General features: G+C 67.8%; 1 protein-coding gene across 6 annotated transcripts; it reads left to right on the top strand.

The window, feature by feature from the left end:
• Positions 1-35: 35 nt before the first annotated feature.
• On the top strand, positions 36-25,890 carry CEP170B (centrosomal protein 170B). 6 transcript variants are annotated; one of them, XM_067712567.1, is made up of 19 exons: positions 36-187; positions 3,105-3,236; positions 10,182-10,271; positions 11,695-11,775; positions 12,542-12,598; positions 13,650-13,788; positions 14,445-14,549; positions 14,697-15,179; positions 15,422-16,146; positions 16,228-16,404; positions 16,829-16,919; positions 17,071-18,783; positions 20,136-20,274; positions 22,454-22,613; positions 22,847-22,990; positions 23,105-23,193; positions 23,641-23,734; positions 23,867-23,918; positions 24,070-25,890. In XM_067712567.1, the coding sequence occupies exons 2-19, from the start codon at positions 3,132-3,134 to the stop codon at positions 24,291-24,293; spliced, it is 4,668 nt and encodes a 1,555-aa protein (XP_067568668.1). In that variant the 5' UTR covers positions 36-187; positions 3,105-3,131; the 3' UTR covers positions 24,294-25,890. The 6 variants fall into 6 exon arrangements, with proteins under 6 accessions (XP_067568668.1, XP_067568506.1, XP_067568461.1 ...); XM_067712405.1 differs by having other exon boundaries at positions 20,031-20,274; XM_067712360.1 differs by having other exon boundaries at positions 23,641-23,918.
• Positions 25,891-27,629: the final 1,739 nt, after the last annotated feature.

Genomic DNA, 27,629 nt, shown 5'->3' with positions numbered 1-27,629 from the left:
GGGCGCCCGCAGACGTCAGGGACCCGCCGCGCGAGGCCGGGCCGCCGCTCTGCCCGTGGGCTCGCCGGGCTGCCGCGAGCGTGCGGGCCGCGCCGGGCATGTCCTAGGCGGCGGCCCCGCCCAGCGCTCGGCCGGCCGGGCGGGAGGGCCGGGGCCGAGCCGGGGCCGAGTCGGGACCGAGCTGCAGGTAAGACGCGCCGCTCTGCGCCCGCGGCGGCCGGGCCTCCCTGCTCCCGCACCTGCGCGCCGACGGGGCCGCGCGGGCAGCGGGCGGGGGGCGGGCGAGCGGAGCCCGGTGGGCCGGACAAAGGCGCGGGGGTGGGGGCTGCCGGCGCACCTGGCCAGGTCGGTCTTCGCCCCCGCGGAGGCGGCCCAGGTCTGCGTCAGGCCGGGAGGGACCGCCGGGCGCGCGTTTACGCGGCCTGGAGAGGGGGGCGCTGGCCCGGGCGCCGGGGTCCCCGCCCAGGCACCGGCTGGGCCCTGGCCGCCCCCGGCGAGCGCTGATTCAGGAGAAGGCGTCGCTCCCTCCCCCTGCGGGCCCGGCGCTCCCGCCTGGCCTCCTCCCGGCCTGGTCTCCCCTCCCGCGGTCCCTCCCTCCGTCTTCCTCCACCTCCCTCTCTCCTCATTTCCCTTTGCCGCCGCCGCCTCTCCGCTGTCCCGGCCTCCGTTCAGTCTGCGCTTTCCAGCCGCCCGCCGCCGCTCTCTGCCCCTCCCGACCCCTGCCCCTGGGCGACTCCACCTCCTCCCCTCCCCTCCAGGCGGGTGGTCCTTCTGGGGGGACAAGTTTGGGGTGTTTAGTATTCTCCCTCCTAGCAACGATGGCCAGCCTAGCCCTGAACCGGCCGCAGGCAGCTTGGGAGCGTCCACGACTCCAGGCCTGGGCCTTTTCGAGATGGGCTGGCAGCAGCAGGGGCGGCCTGGCTCCGCCACAGCCGCATAACCCGGCTCTGGGGGTTTGGCCTCCCTTTGCCATAAGCAGAGGCTGTGGCCTCCTCTGGGTGGGGTTCCCTTGCCAACTGCCCGTCACGACCTGGTGGCAGGTGATGGCAGAGTGTGGGAGCTGGGCTGGGCTGGGGGCTGGGTGGGGACTCTCCTGGAGAGAGCTCTGTCATCTCCTCCGGCTGTGCTGCTGAGGCCTCCGTAGGCTGCAGGGGCTCGGGAGTCCCCGCCCCTTCGGCTTCCAGAGCTTTGCCCCTCTGGCTGGACCCTGAGGAAGGGCAGGGGTTCCGGGATGAGGGGCTCTGGCCGGCTGGGGCTGTGTTCTGGGTGGGTTTTTCGACATCTTCCCACTTGCTTGCCTGAGGTGACATGAGGGTTTGCCGTGGGTTACATGGTCACTTGGGCCTTCACCGATGGGTGGGGCCTGGTTTGAGACCTGGCTCGTAGGAGCCTCAGGCTAGGCTCTGGGTGTGGGTGTCGCAGGGACGGGGCCTGGGGATGCTCCCTAGGTCCTCTGCTCCCGCCAGGTGCCAGCACCATCTTCTCTCTCCCTCGTTATTGTCTCATGGCTTAACTAGCCTCCTGCTTGACCTGCCATCTGTTCTGCACACTGTGAGTCAGATCATGGACCCAGGACCTCCAGGGCTGGCCTCACGGGTGTGTGACACATGCTCTTGCATGGGCCCCGCACTCAGACCCTGCACTGGGTTTAGCATTCTGCTCTCGCTGTTTTGAAATCCTTCATAATTTTGGAACAGGCCTACTGCATTTGCATTCTGCACTTAGGGATGCAGCATGTCCTGGGCCCTCCAGGGCCTCCCCCTTCGCTCCCGGACAAGCCACAGAACTCCCGGGAGCATGCGGCCCAGCGTCTTGGCCCTGCCTGTTCCCTCTGCCTGGAGCACGGCCCCCAGATGTTCACATGCCTGCATCCGCCCGCTCCCAGTTGAGCCTTCCCTGACCACCCTCCGTAGATGGACCCCTCGCGGCTGCGCTGCTGTCCCCACCCCTATTTCTCTCTGTGTCACTCGCACCTTCTCACAAGCGGTTTCCCTTCTTGCTGCCCACCTCCCTGGCTGGAGGGAAGCCCCGTGATGCAGGGACAGTGTGTGTCTCTCAGATTCCAGGACACTACCTGGCGCATGGCAGCGCTCAGGACACGTTTTACCCACTGTGTGTGTGTGTGCGCGCACGCGTGTGTGAGCTTCCACGGGAGAGTGGCCAGGGCACTTGTAGGCGGTGCTCCGGGTGTGTGTGTGCGCTGTGTGCACATGTGTGGGGCGCAGGTGTGTCTGCACATTCTGGTACCTGTGCCCCTGAGACACGGCTCTGGGCAATTGGCATCTGTGTGAGAGCACGTGCACACTGGCTGCGTGGGGCCTCAGGCTGCCCCAGGGTCTGGTCTCGGGTGACATCGGCCCTTGTCATCACTCAGGCTGTCCCCACTGTGCCCCTCAGGCACCCTGATACTCCCCTGTCCGTCCTGACCATATCAGCCCCCAGGATCTCAGGCACCAAAGCACCACCTCCCTCCTGGGCACTGGAGGGACTGCCTGCTGCCCTGACCACCTGGTACTGTCCTGGCCTGGGGGCGTCTGCAGGGCAGTCACAGTGACTGCCAAGGGACGTTCAACCCCCTCTCAGTGGCAGGCGTATTGATGGCTCAGGGCTCCGGTCTCCAGCCATCTCCTCCTTGCCCCCTGCCTGGGCCCACCCCAGAGTCTCCAGCAGGGGAGGCAGAGGCTCTGGTTCAGAGTCTGTGTCCTGGGTGTGGGCCTAGCCTGTGGGGACCCTGAAGGGCCACGCTGAGTCCCACCTGGGAGCAGCTCCTGCAGGTCACGGGGACACACGTGGGTCCACACGCAGGCAGTGTGGCTAGCGCTCCATGCACCCAATCTCTGGCACCCAGAGAGAGAGAGAAGAGGCTATGTGTGGACCTAGTGTAAGGGAGGACCGGGCGACCTTAGCCTGGGAGGGGTCCACAGGGGACAGGCACACTCGGTGAGGGGCTGGCCTGGAGCCCAGCATTTCTGGAAGCGGCCACTGCGGTGGTGCCGTGAAGGTGCTTGAACCTCATCGGGGCAGGATCTGTGCTGGTCTTTGGGGTGTCCAGGGGCCCGGGCCCAGGCAGGGGAGCCCTGCTCTGATGACCCCTCACCCCCCAGGGCCGGACAGGCCTCGCCAGTGCCAAGATGAGCGCCACCTCCTGGTTCCTGGTGAGCGGCAGCGGCACTCGCCACCGGCTCCCCCGAGAGCTCATCTTCGTGGGGCGAGATGAGTGTGAGCTCATGCTGCAGGTGAGTGTGGGCACCTGGGCTGGGGCGGGGCCCCTGGGGAGGAGGCCGCCCTGGACCCACAGCGGGGCACTCGTGGGTGAGGGTCCCTGCCTCTGCGTATTGGACCGTTTCTGATGGGAAGGTGCTACCGGATTCTGAAGGTGTCGGGGCCCACCTTGGGAAGGTGCCCGAAAGCAGACCCGTCCACATCCTTGTCCGAGGACCCCAACAGGGCCGTGAATCAGGGGGCCACAGGGTCAGCTCTGACCATCAGAGCTGTCCAGTGGAAGGCTGGTGCCCTGGGCTGGGGGCTGGGGGCCTTTCTCAGGCTCGAGAAGCTGGCAGGGCCCTAAGAGCCGGGACACCAGGCACTCGGCAATTTCTCTCTGGCCCTGAGTTTGAGTTGAGCCAACCTTGGCTTCCACGGGGTGCATGGGTCCGGCTCCTAGGAATGAGGAGGGGAGGGGGCGGGGGACTTGACCCTGTAGGGCCCACAGGGGTTCCCCACCCTCGTGGGGTGATTGAGTCGGGTTCCCTGCAGCCCTGACCCCTCCTCAGCAGAGCACCTGCGTCCCTGTCCCCAAGCCCTCCAAGCTCCATGCTCCCACTGTGGGACTCTCAGGGGGTGTCCTAGGTGGGCTGCACTGCCCGGTCCAACCAAGCGGCCCACTTGGGTGCAGGGTGAGACCCCTCCCCTGTTCCATGCGCCGCCCTGGCTGCTGCCGCCCACTCACTCCCTGGGATGCATGGGGTTTGGGCTGCAGCCGGGGGTCCCAACCATGTGCATGTCCACTTGGGCAGCAAATGAAGGCCTGTCCATGTCCAGACACCCTGACTTCCCCCAAACGTCCTCTAATTTGCCTGACTCCAGACGCAGCAGGACCCGCCCTTGCTTGTTCGGTCTTTTCAGTATCTTTGATCTAGGGCAGTCTCCCTTTTTGTCTTTGCTTCTTGCCTTGGAAGTCGGTGGGTCTGTGCAGGGCTGGGTGAATGCTTCCTGTAAAGGGCTGGGTATACATCTGAGGCCTTGCGGGCCACACGCCTCCATCACAGCCACTCAGCTTTGCTATTGTTGGGGAGACAAACGGGCGCGCCAGTCAAACTTTGTGTCTGTTGATATGTCAATTTCATATCATTTTCACCTGTCCTGAAAGTATCTTTTTTTTGACCACGTAAAGTGTAAAGACTGTTCTCAGGCCACATAAAGCAAGCAGAGGCCGTAGGTCGCCCCCCCTCGGCCTCCTGGGGTGGCCGATGCGGGGGTCTTGATGTGGCTGGTGGCTCCGTGATGGTGTCACGTGACATGACCTCTGTCGTCTGTCCATTGGTGAGAGATCCACAGGGGTCACCACATAGGGCCCTGAGCCCTGGCGGGGAGTTGTGTGTGCCCTGCTGTGACTGTGCGGCTTGTCGATGGCCCTGCCCTTCCCGGGGTGGCTGGGAGGGCCTCTCGTAGGAGGCGGCACTTGACGGGAGCCTGTGAGCGCTGGGGGCCCAGCGTGCTTGCTCCTCCCCCACCCGCCAGCTCTGTGCCCTGCACCAGGCCCTCACCCTGCCCGCTTCTCTCCCCAGGGGGTGGGCAGGGTGCGCAGTGTGAGTTTGGGGTCCAATTCCTAGTTTCTGGGCCGATCAGTGTGGAGCCCTGAGCAGGGTGGAGGGAGGGGGGATCCTCAGCCCTCCATGCTGGGCTGGCCCTGGCCTGGGTGCACCTGCGTTTCTGCCTCAGGCTGTTCTGGGCAGCGTGGCCATGTCTCCACCACACGGGGAAACTGAGGCTCAGGGAGGTCACGTAGCTGTAGAGTAGGTGTGGGAATGCCGCCCCCTCCCAACACCTCCCCCCTCCAGCCCACCTGCCCCTTGCTCAGGACGCCCATCCTCTTGCTGTGCTGTCCTGCCAGCCCCCTTCACCCCATACTCTTCTGTGGAGCCCCTGCTAGGGAGTTCCTCACCTGCACACCACGGCCTCAGTCCCCACGCCACCGCCCGGATGGCCACTGCACACGCCGTGCCCCCCGCCCCCCCACAGCTTCTCCCTAGGATGGCAGCTCCAGGCTCCCGGGCCTCTTGGCGCGTGCCTGGCGGCCCCTGCAGCTTTCCCACTTGGCCTGGGCTCTGGGTGTACGTGACCCCTCCCTGGAGGTCCTGTCCATACCCACAGCCTCGGTTTCCACCTCTGCTCACGTGATGCAAATGGTGTCTGTCACCGTGCTGTCCCCAGTCTCGCGCGTCATCAGCTCCTGGGCACCTCAGAGGCAGCCCGAGCCTGGTGCCGAACAAACCCCCTTCTCCGACGCCGCCAGGTGTTCAGGGGCAAACCCCGACCTTCCCTCTCCCTCCCTCATGCCTCAGGCATCCCCGGGTGCAGGGATAGGTACCCCCGGCCACTAGGCCTCCTGGGGGCCACAGCCTCTCCCCACCTGCCTGGCTTTCCGAGATCGTCCACGCCCGCCCCGTCCCCACCCTCTCCCTGCCACGTGCTCCCGGAGCACCCTGGCCTGCCCTCTGTGTGTCCTTGTGTCCATTCCCACATTTGTCACTCGATGGTCACTGGCCCCACGCTGGAGCCTGGGGTCTCCATTCCAGGGCTGGGCCGCCCACAAACACATAAGCAGGAGCCAGGTGACCCCCCAGGAGCCAAACCCAAAGGTGGCACCGGGTTTGGGACCGGGGTAGGGGGGGCTCTGGGGCCGACTGGACATGGCGACGTTGTGCTGAGAGCTGGGGAGTGGGAGGGGCGGTGCTGGCAGGGGGGCTGGCGGGGGGGGCCCTCTGCCCGGCGGGGAGGGTGAGGCAGTGCGGCGCGAGGAGACGTGGCTGGGGAACAGGGGCCGTCCAGGAGGCTGCACCACAACCCAGGCAGGAGCGCCCACGTGTGGATCTCGGCGGTGGGGGGCGGGCGCTGTGTCCCAGAGGCAGAGTCGCCAGCCTGGCCTCGTGCCGCCACGCTCTCCCACCGGGCCGCCCACTCGCCAGGGGTCCTGGCCCCCAGGGCGAGCCTGGCACAAGCTGGGCCAGTGAGGACGTGAGCGGGGCCATGGGCCCAGGTCTGCCTGGCGCCCGAGCCCAGGCTGCCTGCTGTGTCCCTGGGCTCTGGTGCAGGGCGTGTGTGTGTGTACACGTGTGGACGTGCGCGGGCGAGTACCTGTGCGTCGGCACACGTCTGTGCGCACGCAGACACGTATGCGCACAGGTGCATGTGTGCACATGTGTGTGGGGGTTGTACATGTCTGTGTGTGTGAGAGAGAGAGCCTGTGCGCGTTTGTGGCAAGGTGTCTTGTCTGCCTTCGCCTGGCTCGCCACGTGGGAGGGGCGACAGCTGGGATTCATCTGCACACATCCTTACCCGGAAACCGCGGCCCAGAGACCCAGCTCGGGGTCCCCCTGCACACACGCAGGTCGTGGGCGCTGTGGCCCCGCTGGGGTGGCGCTGGGTGTGAGCTGGCAGGAGGGTGTGCCCCGAGCCTGGGCTTTGGGCCGCCGCCCGGTGCTGGGCGGGGCTTTCGCTCCTGGAGGGCAGATGCTGGGCGGGGCTTTCGCTCCTGGAGGGCAGATGCTGGGCGGGGCTTTCGCTCCTGGAGGGCAGATGCTGGGCGGGGCTTTCGCTCCTGGAGGGCAGATGCTGGGCGGGGCTTTCGCTCCTGGAGGGCGTCAGACCCAAGTTTTGGAAGCACATCTTGACTCCGCTTTAAAGTGACTACAGACAATTAGGTCCTTTTCCAAAAGTCCGTGTGTTTGGAGCCTCTTACAGCTATTTTACGCGTCTGCGCCCCATCCGCTCCACTTGCCGCGTGGCCTGCTTTGCGTCCTTCTAAGTCTTGAGTCCTGCCTGGGCCAAGGGGCCACCTCCCCCTCTGGCGTGGGCTTCCAGCCTCTGGGCACCTGGGCTTGGGCCGAGAGGGAGGGAGGGCGGGCGGGCTCTGGCTGCGGGACCCTTCCTGCCTGTGCCCAGGGCTCCTGGCTCTCGGCAGTCTGGGGAGGGGGTGGGGCAGCCCAGGCTCTGGGTACAAGCGTCGGGGAGCCTGGGGCTGAGCGAGGCGGGGGGGGGGGGGGGGGGGGCGAGGTAGGGGGGTGTCTTGCCGGGAAAGGGAAGGTGGGCACCAGGAGAGCGTGGCCCAGGAGAGGGCATGGCACCTGCAGGGGCAAAGTGTCTGGCCAGCAGGCAGGCCGGGGCAGAGCGGCGAGAGGGAGGGCTGGGGAGGGCTGCGGGATGCAGGCGGGGGGCAGATTGAGGGGTGCCGCTGCTGGGGCTGAGGGGGTGTGGCCAGAGCAGCCGGGGCTGTTGGGGGCTTGGTCGGTGGCCTTCCCCAGGGAGGCTGAAGGGCCAGGCGGGCAGGGAGGAGGAATTGGGTTTGGCCAGGCTGGGCTTGAGTTGGAGGTCTGAAACTTGGAGAGGGAGAGAAGGTGTTCAGGCCGGAAAGGTCAGCCCAGAAGCCCCTCTAGGGGCCACACCTTGGCAAAGGTAGTGGCCAAGCCTGAGGCACAGAGCACCCTCCTGCTGTCGGCCACCACGTCTGCCTCAGGCCGAGAAGAGCCCCCGTCCCGCCACGTCCCGGTGTGCAGCCACCAGCAGCCCCTCTCAGGCCTGCGGTCCCCGGGAGCCCGATACCCGGCCACGTGGAGGGCAGAGTCTGGCCCCAGTGGCATCCAGGTGTTGGGCAGGGCTGAGGCGGGCAGGTGGCTGGGCACGGAGGGGGCGCAGCCCCTCAGTGAGCCCCAGGCCTCCCAGCTGCCAGGCTGGACTCTAAGGAATGCCTGACCCACGGGGCCACCCAGAGGGGCAGCTCCCTGGCCTGCGGTGGGGCGAGCCCGAGCACGCAGGCCCCTGGGACACCTGCTGATCCTTGTCTAGGCCGCCCGGGGCCCGGGGCCTGGGGGCAGCTCTGCCAGCACCTGCAGCCGGGAGACCGAGGCCCAGAGGAGGGCGTGTGGGCCCCCCCAGCGTGCCCTGCCCCCACCCTGCCTGGGCCAGGACAGTGGGAAGGGCTGGCTCGGGGCCCAGCGGGAGAGTCCAGTGGAGGAGGTGGTGCCCACGTCCGGGGCACAGGCTGCGGCCAGGGTGGCCCGTAGCTGTCTAGCTGTGGGTGCCGACTTTGAGGAATTCGGGACGGGGAAAGAGATGAGGCCAGGGGCGCGGGGCAGGGGGTCTCAAGGTCAGACTCACCTCGCCAGAGACCCGTTGCTTTGGGAGGCAGGTGAGTTGGCGCTGGAGCCCCGCCAGGATCAGCCCTGGGGACTTCCCGGGGAGGGAGGCCCGTGCTTCCCCTGGCTCACGGGGGTGGTGCTGGGGCAGGCGGCTCCGGGCTGGCCTCTGTGTCCAGGAGGCCCCGGCTGGCCCCGCAGACTCTGTGCTCGCCTTGAAGCCTCCCCTGCACCCCTGCTCCCTTCTGGAGGACCCAGGGTCCGTGGCAGCATGAGGAGTGGGCCGGGCCCCTGCTGCTGCAGCATCACTGTGCATGAAGCCAGCCACCTCAGGCCTCTGAGCCCAGGAGAGGCTGGAGCCCTCACAGGCCTGCCTGCTGCAGTCTCCTTGCCAGGCCCTGCCCTGGCACCTCGGCCAGAGCCCATGTCCACCCCACCCCACCCTGCTGTGCGCTCCTGTCTCTGGGTGAGGGAGGCCCAGGCCTGGGAGCTCCAGTCCTCGGGGGAGGGTATTGGGCCCCACCCCCCGGAAACTGGCCATTTCTGGACGGTGCCGGGGGTGCTGGGTAGGTGGAGAGAATCAGAGAAAGTGGCTCTGTGGAGGTGGCCGCTGGGGGAGGGGTCTGGGCACTCCCCTGTGAGAACTGAGAAGGTGGTGGCGGGTGGTGACGCAGGGACTCAGGTGCTGGCTCACCCTCCCAAGGGCCGGGCCATCCTGTCCCAGGCGGTGGGGAGCGAGTGTGTGGGTCCCGTCGTTCCCGTGACATGCTCTGGAAGTGGGGGTCCTGGGTGTCTCGTGGGAGCCCTGCCGGGCAGGTACTGTCATCTGCCCAGGGCTGGGCCCCAGCACCCCACGGTTGGCCGGTCCTGCCGGTGTTTCCTGGGGCTGCCCCAGGCCTGGGCTCCTCAGGTGGTGGGGGAGGGACGCAGCTGCCACCCAGACCCACGGGGCCTCCAGCAGTGAGGTGTGGGCAGTGGGCTGGGCGGTGGTGATGCGCTCTGTGTCAGGACTGCCTGCCCCCTGGCTGGGCAAGGCGGCTCGTGCTGGCGGTGCCTGATGCAGCAGAATGCGACCCTGTGGCCCTGTCCCTGCTTCTCTGTCCCTGGAGTGGAGGGGCTGTGGCCTCCAGCTGAACTGTGTGAGGGAGCTGGGTGACTGTCCTTGGGGAGGGCTCCTGGGTCGGCTGGTGGCCAGGGCAGAGCTACCTGCATGTGTTCACGTGCGTGTGGCATCTGGGTGGCAGGGTGTGCTCAGGACGTGAGCCCTGTGCATGCGAGCAGAAGGCAGTGGGGTCTGAGGCACGTCACGCGTGTGTGCGCGTGTCCGTCACTCCGAGAGGTGTGCGCTGTGGGCTAGGCTGGTGGGGGGAGGGGTCAGCCCTCTGATCCTGCCGCCCCCGTCCAGCCCGGCCTGCCCTTGGGAGTGAACAGCGTGTCCCAGATCTTCCGAGCATTCCCAGCCCCTCCCACGCTGACCCAGGAGCAGTGGCTGGGATGGCAGGGGGGGCACTGGCCTCCTGGTGCCGTGGAGGGCTGGTCACAACGGGAGGGGCCCGGGAGGCAGGCTGGGGCAGGGGGAACCCCGCGGCCTGCTCCGTGGCCAGGACGGCTGGCCGGGTCAGGCCTGGGTGGGCCTTCTGGGGCACACACGCTTGAGGTGTGGAGGCGTGGGTGGGACCTCATGGGCTGCGTGGCCAGGGGCCTGGTGGTGGTATTGTGGTGGGGTGGGGGAGGGTTGGAGAGTGGGGAGCAGGGCCTCCTGCGGGGTGCCTCCACCTCCTGGGCCGCCTGGCCCGGTCGGCCACCCGAGGCTTTGTGTCTCCCCAGTCCCGCAGTGTGGACAAGCAGCACGCTGTCATCAACTACGACCGAGACAGGGACGAGCACTGGGTCAAGGACCTGGGCAGCCTCAATGGGGTGAGTGCAGGGCCTTTGTGCTGGCCCCACCCCTCTTCCCAGCCCAGTTCCACCCACACCCTGGCTCCACCCCATATTGTGGCCCCACCCCCTGCTCCTCTCCAGGGCCCGCCCCCTGTGCTGGCCCCACCCCCTGTTCTGGCCCCACCCCTCCATGACCCCTCCCATGGTGCTGGCACCACCCCCTCATGGCCACACCCCTCTGCGTTGGTTCCCCACTCCGGCTGGGCCCCCCATGGCTCCATCCCCTCCATGGCCCTCCCCCTAGTGACGACCCCACCCCCGTTCATGACCCCTCCCTCAGTGCTGGCGCTGCCCCAGCTCCATCCTCACCCTGGGTCTGCCCCCTCATCACTGCCCCACGCCTCTGCTTTGTCCCCACCTGGCTCCCACCAGGACCTCCTGCTCCGGTGGCCTCCTTGGGAGGGCTCCCACTGGGTAGGGCCTCTGGGAGGTGGGGCTGCCTGCTGGGTGAGGAGGGAAGTGAGCCCTCTGGTGGGCAGGGGAGGCAATGGGACCTCCTGCAGGCTGGGAAATGGGGCTCCTGTGACGGATGGGGCTGTGCTGGGGTACCCTGTCCTAAGGGGTATATGTGAGCTCTTCTGTGAGTTGGGGGCAGCAGGGACGAGGAGGTGACCAAGAGGAAGTTCCTGGCTGCAGGAGCAGAGAGGGGTTCAGGTGGAGGCAGGGCGGGAGGGACAGGGCGGGGCTCTCTCCAGGGTCCAACACCTGTCTGGGTGCCTTGTTCTTTCTGTGTTTGGTCTCCTGGCCTGGGAGGCTGTTTCAGTAAGAAAACAAACGACCAGCCTCCACCCCCTTATACCAGCTGAGGAGGGCCCTTCCCCCCTCTCCCCCAGCCTGTGAAGTCTGACGCCCTGCGTCCTGAGCTTGGGGTCCCACAGCAGCCTCAGGCTGGCTCTGCCTCGGCCCTGTGAGCACACCAGCAAGTGCTGGCTGCCACCCCCCGGTCCCCCTCAGAGTGCCCCCAGCCGAGGGTCTCAGGCTCTGCTGGGGTCTCTGCCCCCTCAGCCCCTCCTCCCTCGGCACACCGTCTGACCGGCCTTGCCCCGGGGCCACCCTGTGGGAGTGCCTCGCCGCTCCTGGGGGCTTTGGGGGCCGGCACGAAGCTCTGTGTGGATGAGAGAAGGGGCCACCTCACAGGGTGTCCGTGGGTTCTGTGCTTGTGGGGCTGTGTCAGGGTCCCTGGGTGCTGGGTGGGGTCTGGCGCCTCGGCCCCCTCGGCCGGTCCTCCTGCGGCCGTCTGTCCTGTGGTCCCGTTGGGGTGTGAGGCTGGTGCACCCGTGCTGGGAGGACGGTGCCGGGCCCAGAGCAGCACAGGAGGGCCTGGTGGTCCACTTCTGGGGCCTCCAGAGTCGCCGGCCCGCCTGCCCCGGCTCATCTCCGCCACCTGCCTACTCCGCAGACATTCGTGAACGACGTGCGCATCCCGGACCAGAAGTACGTTACGCTGAAGCTCAACGACGTCATCCGATTCGGCTACGATATCCTTCCGGGGGCGCTCACCCCTCCTGGCCTCCCCCTCTGTCCCCAGGGCCTCAGTCGCCCTGTTATGCTGGAAGTGGGTGGGGGCCTCAGGGGGTTAGAGACAGGAGGGTGAAGCCCGGGCTAGGCTCCGCCCTGAACTCCAGCCCCTGCCGCCGCCTGCCCCCCAGCCAAGGCCCCAGCCACGGACACCTTCTGCCCACGCTCGGGGCTGAGCTCACAGAGAGCCCGAGGAATGGGAAAACTTTCCCGGGACCTGGAGTCCTGGTGTTTCTGGGGGCCGCCCAGGCATGGCTTTCTGTGCTCAGGACGTGGGTGAGTGGGGGCCATGCCTCCGCCCTGGGCACACCCGCTGGCGGGTGTGGACCCAGCGGCTGGCTCAGGCCCTCCGCACCCTGAAGCCTCAGGAGGCCGGGGGCTGAGGGGTGGTCTGGGACGGGCACTGGAGCTGGATGCAGGCGGCATGGCCTCTGGGGCCCTGCTGGGCTCCTGGGCTGAAAGTGGGGTGGAGAGCATCCCCGCAGACCTAAGGTACGTGTGTGCGGTGGCCTGGAGCAGCCCCTGTCCTGTCCCCTGACCGGGGACAACACGGCCTGCGGGCTGTCCCTGCAGTGTGGACGCATGGCCAGTGCACACACGTTGGGGGAAGTTTGCAGGCATCTGCACCAGCGCTCCGCCCAGCCCACCTTCCCTCTTCATCCACCACGCCTGGGCCCGAGGGCCCCGCCCCCTTCCTGCATCCTGTTCTCCTTAACGCGCTGTCACATTCCAACATGTACGTGCTGGAGCGGGTGCAGCACCGCGTCCCTGAGGAGGCGCTCAGGGTCAGTACCGGTGCTTGGCCTGGGGCCCCTGCATCCCTGTGTCCCTACAGCCCTCCGCTTCCCACTGCCCATCTCCCCCAGGCCTCTGGGCCGCTGTGCGTCAGCCTGGTTTGGCCTGCCCTGCCGGATGGCCCAGTCGGGCAGGTGGGGAAGATAGTCAGGCGACCCGCCCCACCGCACCCCCAGCTGATGCAGTCACAGATGGCGGGTGTGGCTGGAGCCCCAGAGGAGGCTGCTTTGCCCAGCAGGAGGGGGTGGGTGGGAGGGAGGGCCCAGGCCCACCCAGCATCTTGGGTACCGGGAGGACCCTGATTGGGCTACCATGGGTGGAGGTGGCCAGGAGCAGTCTGGAGGCTAGCAGGGAGGCAGCCTTTGGGGACAGCCTCGTGGGAGGTCCTGGGTGAGGGGCACCCTCGAGCACCCTTCCTTCAGCTGGGGCTCGAAGGTCCCAGGGTCGGTCATGGCAGGTGGAGCCTCTCCTTTCCCCTTGCTCCGTTGTGCAGGCGTCATGGAGCAGACTCAGGGGACCCTGCCCAGAGCCGCACCCAGGAGCCCCATGGCGGGGGGTTGGGGGGGAGGCTTAGTCCCATTTTCCAAAGTAACCATGGGCAGCACAGGGAGCGTGGGTGGCCTGCCTAGAGTCACACAGCCAGTGAGGGGCAGGGCCGATGACCGCTGAGCTCAGCCAGGTGGGGCCCGGCACGCGCACACACACGCACACGTGCACGCACGGACAGGCTGCTGCTCCCCACCTCCCACTGCTCCTGAGGGCTGTCCCACTCCCTCTCTGGAGGGGCCTGTGGGTGGCAGTCTCCCCTCTGACGGCTGCTGTCCACTCCCTCCTGGAAGCTTGTGGCCCTGAGGATGCCCCCAGCCTTGGGTGCGGCCCCCCAGCTTCGAGCCTCGTGACACGGGCAGGCCTTAGGCTGTCTGCTCCGCGGGGGTTGTGAGGGGGACCTCATGCCACTGTGGGGCAGAGGAGAGGCCACACAGGTGCCCTGGGCGGGGGCGTCCTGCCGAGGACGCGCCTCACCCCAGCCGCTGCCCACAGCACGAGAAGTACACCAGCCAGCTGCAGGTGAGCGTCAAGAGCCCGGCGCCCAAGACGGGCGAGGCTGTGCCGGAGCAGGCGCCTTACTGCGAGGCCGTGAACCCCAGGCCAGAGAGGGGGGACCGGAGACCGGGACCAGGTAGGATGGTGTGCAGAGGGGTGCGGGAGGGGCGGGGTGTGCACACAGGCCTTGGTCCACCTCATCCAGGAGCTGACCTTTCACCCCGACGTACACACGTTCCCCTCCCCGCACAGCCCCCCAGCATGTGTGCCTGCACTCCTGCACCCCTGTAGCCACACTCACCGTGCACTCCTGCACCCCTGTAGAAACAGCCACCTGCCCCACGTGGTTCAGTCAGAGCGCAGTGGCTCTCAGCCCCAGGTCACCTATTAGTGACCCGAACCGTTTACAGGCCCTGGGGGAGAGGCCAGCCCTGGGTGGGGCTCGCTGCTGTCCTCCCGCCCCTCTGTCGGGCAGGCCCTAGGGGCAGAGGGCCCAGGCCGGGCTCAAGGGATTGCCTGCCCCAGGGCCGCAGTGCTAAGGACAGTGCAACCCCAGGGACGAGCCTCCCTGGAACAGCCGCCCCATGGGGAGGTTGTCACTGCCGTTGTCACCCACCAAGGTTGCAGAAATGGGGCTCAGGGTGGCTGGCCAAGGTTCTGGGCAGCTGCAGACCCGAGCTGGGAGGTGGTGCCGGGGCCCCCTGCAGACCCCAGCATCTTCCGCAGCTCCGGGTCTCCGCCTCTGTCTGTGCTGGGGCCACAGGGACCCAGGCTCCAACTCTTCCTTTGCAGAGGCGGCGGCCTACCGCACACCCCTGTACGGGCAGCCCTCCTGGTGGGGTGAGGACGATGGTAGCAGCCCGCCCGAGGAGCGGCGCCAGGATGAGCCCGACACGGGTAAGTCCTGGAGGGCAGCCTGCTCTGGAGGTGCCCTCGGCGGGGCCGTGGGCAGGGAGACATGGCGCCCATGGTCCTCGCGGAGGTGGGTGGGGCGAGGGAGCCACCGTGAGCACGTGCCTGGCCTGAGCACGTGTTCCCCCACAGAGCGGCCCAAGGAGCTGGCTCAGCGGGACAGTGACCTCGTGGGGACGACGGCCGCCTTCCGGGCCCCCGCGGAGCCGCAGGGCTACTCGTTCCGGCGGGAGCCCAGCTACTTCGAGATCCCCACCAAGGAGGTCCCCCCGTCGCGGGCCCCAGAGGTGCCGGCACACGAGGCGCCTACCAGGGATGCGGAGGCGGGCGGGGGCGGGGTGGCCCCCGTGGTGCAGAGCCACGCCTGCTTCACCATCGAGTTTGACGACTGCAGCCCCGGCAAAGTCAAGATCAAGGACCACGTCACCAAGTTCTCCCTTCGCCAGCGCCGGCCCCCTGGCAAGGAGCCCACAGCCATCGAGGTGGTCTCTGCGGAGACCAAGGTGGCCGACTGGCTGGTGCAGAGCGACCCCAGCCTGCTGCACCGGGCCGGCCCCGCCGATGACCGGCACAGCACCAAAAGCGACCTGCCGGTGCACACGCGCACCCTGAAGGGTGAGTGCACGGCTGCCCGCCCTCGCCTCGGTGGCCTCGTCTCCCGGGTCCGTTTACATTGCCCGAGAGCCGCCTGCCCTGTCGGGGGCCGTCCGGCCTTGTCCTGTTGCTTCTCTGGGCCATGTGGGCTGGGTCCATGGTGGGGCAGTGTGTCCCCGACCACACGACGGCGGTGGTTGTGTGTCGACCCCCGGGCGTCTCCTTTCCCTCGGCCTCACGCGTCGGGCCCCTGCCCCCTCCAGGCCACAAGCACGAGGACGGCACACAGAGCGACTCGGAGGACCCCATGGCCCAGGCGGCCGGGGCAGCTGGGGTGCCCTCGGAGGCTGGCGGGGAGCAGGTGCGGCTACAGAGGCAGCTCAGGCGGGACCCCCAGGAGCTGCTGCACGGCCAGCAGGCGTTCGTCATCGAATTCTTCGACGAGGACACGCCCCGCAAGAAGCGTTCCCAGTCCTTCACGCACACGCCGCCCGGGGACCCCAGGCCCGACAGGCGCCGCGGCCCCGGGCCGACCGACAGGGACCGCCCGGCCGCCCCCGCCCCGGCCTCGACCCGGGGGGCGGGCGGCAGCTCGGGGCCGCAGCGGGCCGGCTCTCTCAAGCGGGAGAAGGCGGAGGAGCGGCTGGGCGGCCCCTCGCCCGCCGCCCGGGCCCCGGCTCGCCCTTTCGGCAGCGTGGGGCGCCGCTCCCGCCTGGCCCAGGACTTCATGGCCCAGTGCCTGCGGGACGGCTCCCCGGCTGCCCGGTCAGGCCCCGAGAAGACGCCCCCGACGCCGCCCGCCCCCCCGCTACCCCGCGGGGCCAGCCCCGCGGCCCCCTCGCTGCCGCCGCCACCCCCTGCTGACCCCCAAGTGACAAAGGCACGCAAGCAGGAGGAGGACGACAGCCTCAGTGACGCAGGGACCTACACCATCGACACGGAGGCGCAGGACCGGGAGGTGGAGGAGGCCCGCCGGATGATCGACCAGGTGGGCGTGCTGCAGTCGGAGCCCGGGAGGCCGGCCTCGGGCGCGGGCTCTGACCTGCTGCCCGGCTGTCCTTCCCGGCAGGTCTTTGGGGTACGGGAGTCCCCTGAGCTCTCCAGGGCGTCCTCGGCCGCCTTCCGTCCAGTTATCAGAGGGGACAGAGAAGAGTCCGGTGACGGAGTGGCCCAGCGGATGGCCTTGCTGCAGGAGTTTGCCTCCCGGCCAGTGGGCGGGGTTGGAACCCCCCCAGTGGAGCTCCAGGTGTGTGGGACTGAGCCCAGACACGTCCCTGGGGAGGGACTGGGCGGGGAAAGGACAGCATCTGGGCCGGGGCCCCGGTCACTGCGTCCTGTATGCACTCGAAGGCTCTGGTCCTGCCCGAGCTGTGGGCTCCAGGTCCTGGCGCCCACCTGTGCAGAGGGTCGGGGGTGCCTGCGTGTATGTGCCCACGGGCGGGGCCCGGCTGAGTCTTGGGGGGGCAGGGACCGCTGACCTCCAAGCCACTGAGCCGGGCTGAGACGTGGGTAGTTACGCAAGCCAGGTGAGGCCACGGGGGTCCTCTGGCTGCTTCTGTTGGGGGGCAGGTGTTGGGGCGGGCTGCCTCGCCCCCTCCTGCCCCCAGCACCTCCCCGTGGGGCTCCTGTCTCTCCCTGCCGCGGACACGCTCCTGCCCTCCTCTCCGTAGGGCCTCCCAGTACCGGGCTCCCCCGGGGGTCAGAAGTGGGTGTCCCGCTGGGCCAGTCTGGCCGACAGCTACTCGGACCCGGGCCTGTCAGGTAAGTGGCCCCAGTGCCGCAGCAGGGAGGGGGCAGCCCGAGGCCACCAGCTAGGCAGACGCGAGCGCAGGCCACTGTGCCCGGGGGAGGGCCGGCTCCTCGTGTGGGCCCGCGGGCAGCGCTCACTCGAACCAGCCCCCTTGTCTTCCAGACGACGGCCCCGGGCGCAGAGCCAGAGAGCTGGAGGGGGCCCTGCCTGTGCGCCAGCGAAGGCTGCTCCCACAGCTGCCCAGCGACAGGGCGGACAGCCCCGCCGGCCCCGAGGCCACCAGGAGGAGCGGGCCGGGGCCGCCAGAGCTGGGCAGCGAGCAGGCCGGCCTCTTGGGACAGGAAGACCTGGAGCCCGACAGCCTCAGTGACGCCAGTGGGTCGGACGGAGGCCGGGGCCCTGAGCCAGGCGGGGGCCTGCAGGAAGAAAGACGCGGGAGCCCCCAGGAGGGGCCGGCGTGGGCAAGGGGCCGGCGCTCACCGAGGGCCCCTGGGGAGCCGGCCCCCACCTCATTCTTCGCTGGGGACCAGAACGGGGAGGTGGCCTTCCCCAGGAAAGCGACTGTGGCTCCAGGGCAGGTGGAGGGCCCGGGGCGGGCAGCGCAGCCCAGCCCCCCGACACGGGACAGCGTGTACGTCAGCACCAGTGGGAGGATGGTCATCCAGCTGCGGACAGGGCAGCCCCCGGAGCCTGAGGGCCCCGCCCCGGCCCCCACCAAGGAGGCCCCGGCGTTCGTCCGGCAGGAGAGCTTCACCAAGGAGCCGGCCAGCGGCCCCGCAGCTCCTGGCCAGCTGCCGTACATTAGCACCCACCCCCTCCTGCAGGACCTGGCCGCGGCCCGGGCCTCACGCATGGACCTGCACCCTCAGGACACCCACCTGATCCTGAAGGAGACAGAGACGGCACTGGCCACCCTGGAGGCCAGACTGCTCTCCAAGTCCGTGGAGGAGCCGGAGGGTGAGCTGGGCGGCGCCCCTGGGCCGCCAGAGGACTCCCTGTCCGGGGACTCCGACGTGGACACGGCCAGCACCGTCAGTCTTCTCAGCGGCAAGAACGGGCCCAGCCCGCAGCCCTCGGGGCTGCAGAAGGAGAAGCCGCCGTCCCCGCCGGCAGCGCAGGATGTGGGGGGTGTCGGCCTGAGCAGCGCCCGCGAGCGTCTCTCAGAGAAGCAGCGTCGCCCGCCGGGCCCAGCGGACGCGGGACGCGGGGAGCCGGCAAGGCGCCTGGCCGCACGGCGTGGCCACGGGCCCCAAGGGTCCCTGGACTGGCCCGATGAGGAACGAGGCTCCAGCCTTGCCCACCTGCCCGGTGTGGACACGGTCACTTCTGACCACGAGACCTCCGGGGCCGTGGGGGCAGGGCGGCGGGGGCCTCGCCGGAAACCCACGGCCCCACCGCCGTCCCCTGCTGCCCGGGAAGAGCAGAGCCGCGGCTCAGCCGGCCTCCAGAAGGTGCAGCAGGCGCTGACCCGCTCCAACAGCTTGTCCGCCCCACGGCCCACGCGGGCCTCCCGGCTGAGGCGGGCCCGGCTGGGGGATGCCTCGGACACAGAGGCCGCAGATGGCGAACGGGGGCCCCCGGCCAATCCCGAGCCGGCGGGGCAGCCGGCTGCCGAGCAGGCCAAGAAGCTGTCACGCCTGGACATCCTGGCGATGCCCCGGAAGCGGGCCGGCTCCTTCACAGGGCCCAGCGACTCGGAGGCGGCCCCCACCCGCGCCGGCTTCTCCGGCCGCAGCGTCGAGTTGTACTGCGCCGGCCGCAAGCCCGCCGTGGCCGAGGCTCGGGCCACGGCCAGGAAGGCCGCCAACGCCACCACGCCCCCCCGCCAGCCCTTCAGCAGGGCCCGCCCGGGCAGCGCCCGGTACTCCTCACCCAGTGAGTGTGGGGAGCGGGAGGGCGGCCCTGGGTCCGGTCGGCACGCGCAGTGTGTCTGCAGGTCTCTGTGCGTCGGCCTTGCACCAGCTACGGGGCCCCCAGTGCTGGCCCTGGAGGAGCCCCTTTTCCCGTCGGCAGGTGTTTCTCCCTCTGACACACACACATACACGTGCACCCGGCTGTGCACGGGTGGCGGGCCTCCTGCAGCCCCCAGGCAGTCCTGGTGTGAACGCAGAAAACCCCGACCATCTCCAGCCTGGAGGGACTGCCCCGACTCGCAAGCAGGCCTGGGTGACTGCAGACAGGGGGCTGGGCTTGCCCCTCCCTGGAGTTGTGGCCCCCGTGTGTGCAGCAGGGAGGGACGGCTGCTGTGGCACCGGAGCCGGCTCCTGCTGGGGTGGATGTGGGCATCCCTGCAGCCAGGCTCGCCCTGCGTGGGGACTGACCCATCCTCTGAATGAATTGGTTTAAGGTGTCAGCACTGCTGGTCCAGCCCCGTGCTGCTGCTTCCACACCTGCCCCAACCCCCGACCCCTCCCGCACCCACGGCCTTGGAGTTCGGGCCCCTCCCTGCCTGCCAGGTCTTCAGGGGGCCAAGGTGGCATCTGCCCCATGGCCAAGGGGTGAGGGCCACACCTGCTTGGTGGGAACCTGCTGCCCCACCCTTCCTTGTACTGTGCATGTTTGCGGCCGCCACAGGGGCTCAGCGCAGCGGTGGGCGAGCAGTCGGGGCTGAGGCGGGCAGGTGCAGGGAGGGGCTGCGGCGGCTGAGCTGGGTTCTGACCACGGGCTGTGCGGCCACACGTACGGTCCAGCCCAGGGCCGTCGCTGATCCACGTGCAGTGGTTTACCCCCACCCGGCGTGTCTGCAGACACCAATTCCCAGTTCCCTCACCCTAACCCTAACCAAGGGCGCTGGTTCTGCCTGATGGGCACAGACCCCTCCCCCAGAACGTGGCCCCTGCCACCGCCAACCAGCCACGACCCTGAGCTGCTCCACGAGGGCCCATGGACACGCCAGGCTGCCCGTCTGTGTGCGTGCTTCTGGGCTGGCAGTGACCTTGCAGTCCCCGGAGCCCAGCAGCTGCTGGCTCTTCAGTCAAAGGGCGTCTGAGTGCGGGGTGCCGGCCGCAGCACAGCTCATCCTGCAGCACCGGGCCCTTGCCTGGAGGGGCCTCGGGGCTGCCGCAGGTGCTGACGGCCGCTCTGTTCTGTTCTTCCTTTTGGAACCAATTCACTCACCCGAGACGTGCGTCGCCGGCAGCAGGGCTCGGATTGCACATCCACATCCGAGGAGGAGTATGGCTCCCACCACGGCTCCCCCAAACACGCCCGCCCCCATGCCTCAACAGCCACGCAGACCCCACGGGCTGGCAGCTCTGGCCGGGCCCGACCCCGGGCCCCTGGCCTCCGGGACACAGACGACGAGGAAGAAGAGCCCGACCCTTATGGTTTCATTGTGCAGACGGCCGAGATCGCTGAGATTGCCAGGTGAGTGGTGATGGGTGACAGCACACGCTGCTGATCCACAGGGCGCCTCCCCTTGGGACTGGCCTGGGGGTTCAGTTCCTAAAGGGCTTGAGAAATGCTTGTCGGGGATGGATAGGTGGGTGGATGGACGGATGATGGGTGGGTGGATCGATGATGGACGGTTGGGTGGATGGGTAGTTGGATGGGCAGTGGGTGGATAGATCGATGATGGACGGTTGGGTGCGTGATGAATGGATAGATGGGTGGGCAGTTGCATGGGTAGCGGGTGGCTGGATGGATGGATGCAGATCTGCCCAGAAGGGTGGGGGAACCTCTGGTACAGGAAGGTCTTCACCAAGGTTTTTATTAAAGATGAGTTCCTTCATGCAGTCATTCAGTGGAAGGATCGCCTCCAGGTCAGGCGTTGAAAAGGATGGTGCAGAGGTGGCAGGGAAGGAGAGTGGGCTTTCGCTGAGTGGTGGTCGGTGCTGTGAGGGCTTGGCTCTGCAGGCTTGTGAGAGGGCAGGAGGGGAGCGGGGCTGGTGAGTGGTGAGTGCGGAGGTGGCAGGGAAGGAGAGTGGGCTTTCGCTGAGTAGCGGTCTGTGCTGTGATGGCTTGACTGCAGGCTTGTGAGAGGGCAGGAGGTGAGCGGCTGGGGCTGGTGAGTGGTGAGTGTTGGTGCCAAGGATGCTGAGCTTGCGCTGGTGAGGCACCTGGAGGGAGGTGAGCGGGGGCAGTGGCTCCTAGGACAGTGGCCCACGTGGGGGATGGAGGTGTGGGCGTCACCAGCATGAAGACGGTGACCAAGGCTGTGGGCGGTGTGAGGGCGTGGAGAGCATGAAGAGAAGAGGGCTGGGGCAGGGCTCTCGGGACACCTGGAGGGTGGTTGGAGGGAAGTTGCCTGTGCAGAGTGATGCTTGGGAGGGGGCCGAGGGGCCGGCCCAGGAGACAGGGTGTGGGGTTCTGGAGGGGGCGCCGCACCTGGCTGAGGGGAAGGGGGCGGAGGTGGAAGGAGAGAGGAAGGGGAAGTGGGGGCCCCAGGGGGCTTCCCGAGTGGGCGAGCTTGAACACACCAGCCTGCAGGCTGCGGAGGACAGAGGGAGCGGAGGGCGGGGCTTGCTGGGGGCAGGGGCACAGGTCACCAGCAGTTCAAAGGGGGTCCTTCTGTGTTTTTGATGTCGGAAGGGTTGGGCCAAGTCGGGGACCCCTATCTTGATGGGGCCTGGGGCAGCCCTTGGTGGGAGGCAGAGGCCAGCCGGGGAAATTTCTCCAGCTGTGCCCAGCGCCTGTTGGGAGGGGCTGTAGCTGCCGCGAAGAGTGGACGGGTACGAGGGCCGGCTCGGGGGGCGCCCTGAGCAGAGCTGGGACAGCTGTGTGCGGAGACCTGGTCCTTGGTCCTTGGTGGGTCCTGGGGTCCCGTCCCTGGAGTGACAGCAGGCGTCGAGGGCTGAGGGAGCCAGAGGCCGGAGCCCGTCCCCCTGCCCCGAGCCTGGCCAAGGGCTGGAGTAGCGCAGAGCGCGCCGGCCGTGGGGCTGAGGTGCTCCGAGGGCGGGCGACGGAGGCTTTCGGCTCCAGCCCTGGGGCTTCACGGGCAGTCTGCGGCGGGGAGCTGCTCCCAGCTGGCCTGTGTCCTTTCCTGGGTGGCCCGGGAGTCTCTCAGGGAAGTGTGTGTTACCATCGGCGGGGCAGAGGGGACGGAGGTCTGCGCTGTCTCTGGGGCTGCAGGCTTGGCCTCCCTGCCCTGTGGAGAGTCCCTGGCCTCTGGGCCTGCTTGGCTCTGACCCTTGTCAGTGACTCTGCCTCCGTCTCCCTGCCTGTGGAGTGGGGCTCATGTGGCCCTGGTGGCCAGGAGCCTGTGGGTGTATCTGCCCATCCCTCCTCCCAGGGCCCCGCCCCAGCCCCCTCATCTTCAGGGGGTCGGGCGCTGAGGCGCCCAGTGGGAGTCCCCCTGGCACTGCTGCTGGTGGCTGGTTGGGTGTAGTTTGGGCCAGGCTGGAGGCTGTGTACCCCTGGCCCTGCTCCTGACCCAGTGGCTGCCTCCTGGGAGGGACTCCCACCCCACCTGGGCGGGGGGGATGGGGGTTTCTGCCTGTGGGGGGGTGACGTCGTGTCCCGTCTGGCTCCTGTCCCCACACTTCCCTGCACTGAGGCCGGGCCCAGGAGGACCCCGCAGGACCTGTCTTCCCTCCTGCCGCTGCAGGCTGAGCCAGACGCTGGTGAAGGACGTGGCCACCCTGGCCCGTGAGATCCACGATGTGGCCGGAGACGGCGACTCGCCGGGCTGCCCGGGGCCTGCCCACAGCCCCTCTCGCGCCAGTGTGCCCGGCACCCCCGCCTCCACCATCTCCGCCCGCGAGGAGGTGAGCCTGCCCTCGGCAGCCCCTTGCACGCCCAGGTGGGGGGCCGTGGCTGTGAGCCCTCCCCGGGGCCACACCCCGTGCCCAGCACCGCCCCCCACCAGCCACCCTGAGAGTGCGGGCCCGGTACCTGCTCCACGAGGGCGGGGTGCCCAGGGACCCTGAGCGGCCGGGCGGCGTCTGCTCTGTCCACTGCCCGCCCCATGGGCCACGCCCCTGCTCCCCCACCTCTGCAGCTGGTGCAGCGCATCCCCGAGGCCAGCCTCAACTTCCAGAAGGTGCCGCCCAGCACCCCGCGCTCTCAGGACCTGGACCAGAACATGAACGACCGCTGCGAGGACCCGCTGGCCGGCAAGACGCGGCCTCGGAACCGCGAGGAGGCAGGCGCCCCTCCCCTCGGAGAGCTCGCTCTGGGCTCTGGGCCGCGTCAGGGCATGGAGGGCACAGGGCTTCCTGGGGCGTCCAGGCGCCGGGCTGATGCCAGGTCCTCGCAGGTGATCTTCGATAACCTGATGCTGAACCCCGTGTCGCAGCTGTCCCAGACCATCCGCGAGAACACGGAGCACCTCGCTGAGAAGATGAAGTGAGTCGGCCCGCGTGCCGCTGGCCAGTGAGAGCCCCTGGGACGGGCCGGGGAGCCACCGCTGCCTAGCGGACACCCAGCCTGAGGCCCTGACACGGGTACAGACGTGTGCCTGTGTGCCAGGACTGTGCCATGTGTGCGTGCACGCACGCATGCGCGTGCGGTTTGGCAACCAGACCCTGGGCCTGGGAGGGCCAGAGCCCCCAGGATGACCCGCCCCTCCCTCCCTGCCCCCTCCTTCCTCCCAGCTTTCCGCACATCAGGCCCAGAGACAGGACGCTGGGACCGGCCTGCCCAGGTCCTGCTCCAGGCCTCAGTTTCCCCGTGTGCCCAGGAGGGGCTGGCGTGGACCTCCCCGTGGCTGGTGGCGTGGCTTGGGAGGCTGCCATGCCTGGGTCTCTTGGTCACTGTCCTCTGCCTGTTCCCACCCCCCCCCTCGGGGTGCAGGATCCTCTTTCAGAACACAGGGCGAGCCTGGGAAGACCTGGAGGCCAGGATCAACGCGGAGAACGAGGTGCCCATCCTGAAGACGTCCAACAAGGTGAGGGGCCCCTCTGCGCCCCCGGCCCGCTTGGCTGCAGGGAGACTGGGGGGAGCTGCCCGAGCCCGGGACCCCAGGGAGAGGCGAGCGCTGGGGTCCGGCTCCAGCGGCCTCTTTCCCGCCTGCCCCCAGGAAATCACCTCCATCTTGAAGGAACTGAGGCGAGTGCAGAAGCAGCTGGAAGGTGGGTGTGGCCGTGCGGGGCGCTGGGAGGGCCGTCGGGGGCCTTGGGGAGCCTGGCCCACACTCACAGCTAACCGGCCGGGAGGCCCCCGGCTGGGCACGGGAGGCAGGGCAGGACCCTCCGGCCGGCCTGACCCTCCCCACCCCCCCAGTTATCAACGCCATCGTGGACCCCAGTGGGAACCTGGACCTGCTGACCGGAAACCGGGGTTCTGCGGGCTCGGCCCAGCTCGGGAGAGGCCGGCCGGCCTCCCAGAGTCCGTCCTCACCCCCGTCGGCCCTGCTGGCGAGGAGCTTCCCGCAGCGGGCAAACTGCGGGACCCCCGGCCTCCCGGACCCCTCCTTCCTCCCCGACACGGAGCAGTTCCTGATCTAGGTGTTGGGGCTGGGCAGCCTCCCCACACCCTGGGCCTGGACAGTTCACCACAAAGACCCCCACACGTGCCATAACCCCGTGGGTGCCCAGGCCCCCTCCTCAGCTCCCAGCGCCCCCCCGCCCCACTGGCCTCCTGGCCCAGCTCCCGCTGCGGCCGATGCCAAGGGCCAGTGTCCGGGCGTGTGCCCAGCCTCCTCTCCATCGCTGTTACTTTGTCGTTAGCTTTCAAGGAAGGAGTAGTTTGTGCCACTGCAGCAGCCTCCCCGGCCCGGGGGGTCCCGCTCTGCCTCGTGGGCTGGGGGCACGTGCGTACCCGCCCTGTTCCTCTGTGCTGGCTGGGACCAGGTTGGGGGAGCGGACTGGGCGATGCGGTCTTTCAGTGCCAAACACAGAGCAGGGTGGTGGGGAGATGCCTCGTGACGCCCCGGGACTTGAGGCGGCAGAGTGCGGGCTGGGCGGGGCGATGGCAGCTCCCAGGCGCCCCAGAGTCCAGTGGCCCGGGGCGAGCACGCAGCCTGTGGAAGCATTTGTGGCAGGAGCCCCACTGCTTCGAGCCTTTGGTGCCAACACAACTGCCAAACTCACCGAGCGCGTGGACCGGCGCCGTGCACACAGGCACGAGCACTCGTCAGGCACGCCTGCGCTCACACAGCCCGGGCTCAGCCCCCCACGCGGCACGTCCAGGGAGGGAGGCGGGCCCGGCACCCGCTTCCGGTGGTTCTGGGCCAGAGGGAGGGGAGCGATTAACCAAAGTGACCAAAAACCGGGCTTCAGAAGCTCCCTGGACAACGTCCCCTCCCCCCGCTCCCCTCCCCGCTGTCCTGCGGACTCTGTGGGCATTAATTGGGTGCCTCCCGGGCCTCTCTGCTCCAGGTCCTGTGGGGGGGGGGTAGGGGCAGCCCCCCAGGAACAGTTTTATTTCTCAGGATTCTTTCAGCTGGGAACGTGCCAGGCGAGCAGAGCCCAGCCCCCTCCCGGGGGCTGATGTTTCCGCAGCCTCGAAGCCAAAGAGCCCACTGGCTGCGGCGGGTGGGGCTGGGGCGCCCCCACCCTGCCTGGCACCTGCGCTGATATCGATCGCGGGGCAGGACCGACTGCGGGGGCCGGGGTCACAGCGGGCGCGGCTCTGGGGCCGCGGTGGGTGACGCGTGTGTCCGTGTTTACATTTAGCTGACGTGGAGCCCACGCCCCGGCCCTGTGCCCCCTCCCCGGTGTGTACGTGTGTGAGTGGCAGTGGGGTCCGCGGCCGGCCCCGTCCGCGAGCCTGCTGTGTGCACGCGGAGGGGGTGCCGGTCCTGGTACCCCGCCCCGCGCGCTCCGCGCAGCTGCCCACAGCCTGTCCCCCGGAAACGAGCAGTGGCCGTCCGTCCAGCACACTCCCATCCGCACCCCCCGCGGTCGTCGCCGCACAGTTGTTTTCTTCACAAATTCACGCTCCGCCCTCCAGCCTCCGCCCTGGGATTGGTGACTCGTTTGTCAGGCTCTTGGAGGCGCCTCCGTGCACCTTGTCCTCAGGTGGTCTATGGATGTCTTTCAGAAAATGGTTATTTTATATGATTTGTCATGGAATTTGTTCTAATAAATCATTCTTCTGTCACGTGGCAACATGCCGGCGTTTGTCGCCTTGGCCTTGTTTCTCCAGTGGTGGTGTTTGGTGCGGGGAGGGGCTCCCTGCCACCCCCGGGTGCTCAGCTCAGGGGTCTCCCTTCCTGGGCTGGAAAATCCCATTTGACCCCCAAGACCGGCACGGTGCGATGCAGACATGCTGCCACCAGGGGGAGACCTAGGCAAGAAAGCAAAGCAGGGAACTTTCCGGAGGTTTGCTCCTCAAAGAGAGAAAAGTTATTTTATTCAAGCCGTTCAGTGATGCAGGGTCCGAGAGCGCCCTATAAAATAGGCCATCCCGTGTGCACGTAGCGCAGGAGGGGCGCTGGCGCTGTGTGCTGGGGCCCAGCTGCTCCCAATTCCTTCTCCCTTTTTATGGCTTCAGAGGGGTCTGAGGCCTCACCCGCTCTGGGGTGACATCACATCACCCAGTGCCTCCAGCCCAGGGGCGATACTGTCCCCCACCTCCTGCTACAGGGAGGACCCAGAAGCAAGAGGGACAGGCAGCAGGAGCAAGCGGCCCACCCCAGAGCCTGCTCGCAGGTCACTTGTACCCAAGCAGCTCCCCATGCCTGCTCTGTCCCACACCTGCTCTGTCCCCTCGCCTGCCCTGTCCTTGCACACATCGTAAACCCCAGAGTCAGCTGTCAGTTCTTGTTGTTTTTTTTTTTTGCGGTACGCGGGCCTCTCACTGCTGTGGCCTCTCCCGTTGCGGAGCACAGGCTCCGGACGCGCAGGCTTAGCGGCCATGGCTCATGGGCCCAGCCGCTCCGCGGCATGTGGGATCTTCTCAAACCAGGGCACGAACCCGCGTCCCCTACACCGGCAGGCGGACTCCCGACCACTGCGCCACCAGGGAGGCCCTCGGCTGTCAGTTTTAAAGTCCATTTGCCTTTCCCTGCATGTACCTTTGGTATTCTACTTTGCCTCCTGGATTTCCATGTTTCCTTCCTTGATCATTTTCCGAAAGACCTCCACTGAGTTTGTTTTTAGTGGAGGTTTGCTGTGATGAGATGAACGCCAAGGATCATACTCAGCTGGATTTGGCCCAGGGCTATAGTTTGATGACCTCTGGCCCCAGCCACAGGCCCACCGAAGCGGGGAGTGCTACGCAAATCTGGGACCTCTGTAGGGGCTACACTCTCTGTGTCAGGATAGAAAGGCAAAAATCCACCTGTCTTCGAACTTTTTAAAAAAAATTATTGATTTAATTTATTTATTATTTTGGGCTGCATTGGGTGTTCGTTGCCGTGCGCGGGCTTTTTCTAGTTGCGGAGAGCGGGGGCTACTCTTCACTGCGGCGCGCGGGCTTCTCACTGTGGTGGCTTCTCTTGTTGCAGAGCACGGGTTCTAGGCACGTGGGCTTTAGTAGTTGCAGCACGCAGGCTCAGTAGTTGTGGCTTGTGGGCTCTAGGAGCGCGGGCTTCAGTAGTTGTGGTGCACGGGCTTAGTTGCCCCTCAGCATATGGGATCTTCCCAGACCAGGGCTCGAACCTGTGTCCCCTGCATTGGCAGGCGGGTTCTTAACCACTGCGCCACCAGGGAAGTAAGTCCCTGCCTTCAAACTTGAAGAAACCTGTCTGTCTCTGCCCCAGCTTTGGATGAAAAAAAAAAAAACCCAACAAAAACCCCCCAAAACTCTCTTGTGTAAAGGATACCGAACAGAAAGCCTTAGGCCCTGCCTGGTATACGTGGAAGATAGTGGGACATGGGTTAGACACACGTAAGTGA

Source organism: Pseudorca crassidens, chromosome 1 (assembly GCF_039906515.1).
Source record: "Pseudorca crassidens isolate mPseCra1 chromosome 1, mPseCra1.hap1, whole genome shotgun sequence".
NCBI classification, from domain to species: domain Eukaryota; kingdom Metazoa; phylum Chordata; class Mammalia; order Artiodactyla; family Delphinidae; genus Pseudorca; species Pseudorca crassidens.
Note: the sequence above shows the minus strand (reverse complement) of the source record. Positions and strands in the feature narration are given on the sequence as shown.

What these genes read in the sequence shown, in the direction of transcription:
- CEP170B (XM_067712287.1), top strand. Translation starts at nt 3,132, where the DNA reads ATGAGCGCCACCTCCTGGTTCCTGGTGAGCGGCAGCGGCACTCGCCAC. An exon ending in TCATCCGATTCGGCTACGAT is followed by an intron (nt 11,776 to 12,541) that starts ATCCTTCCGGGG and finishes GCGCTGTCACAT; the next exon opens with TCCAACATGTACGTGCTGGA. An exon ending in AGTGCAGAAGCAGCTGGAAG is followed by an intron (nt 23,919 to 24,069) that starts GTGGGTGTGGCC and finishes CCACCCCCCCAG; the next exon opens with TTATCAACGCCATCGTGGAC.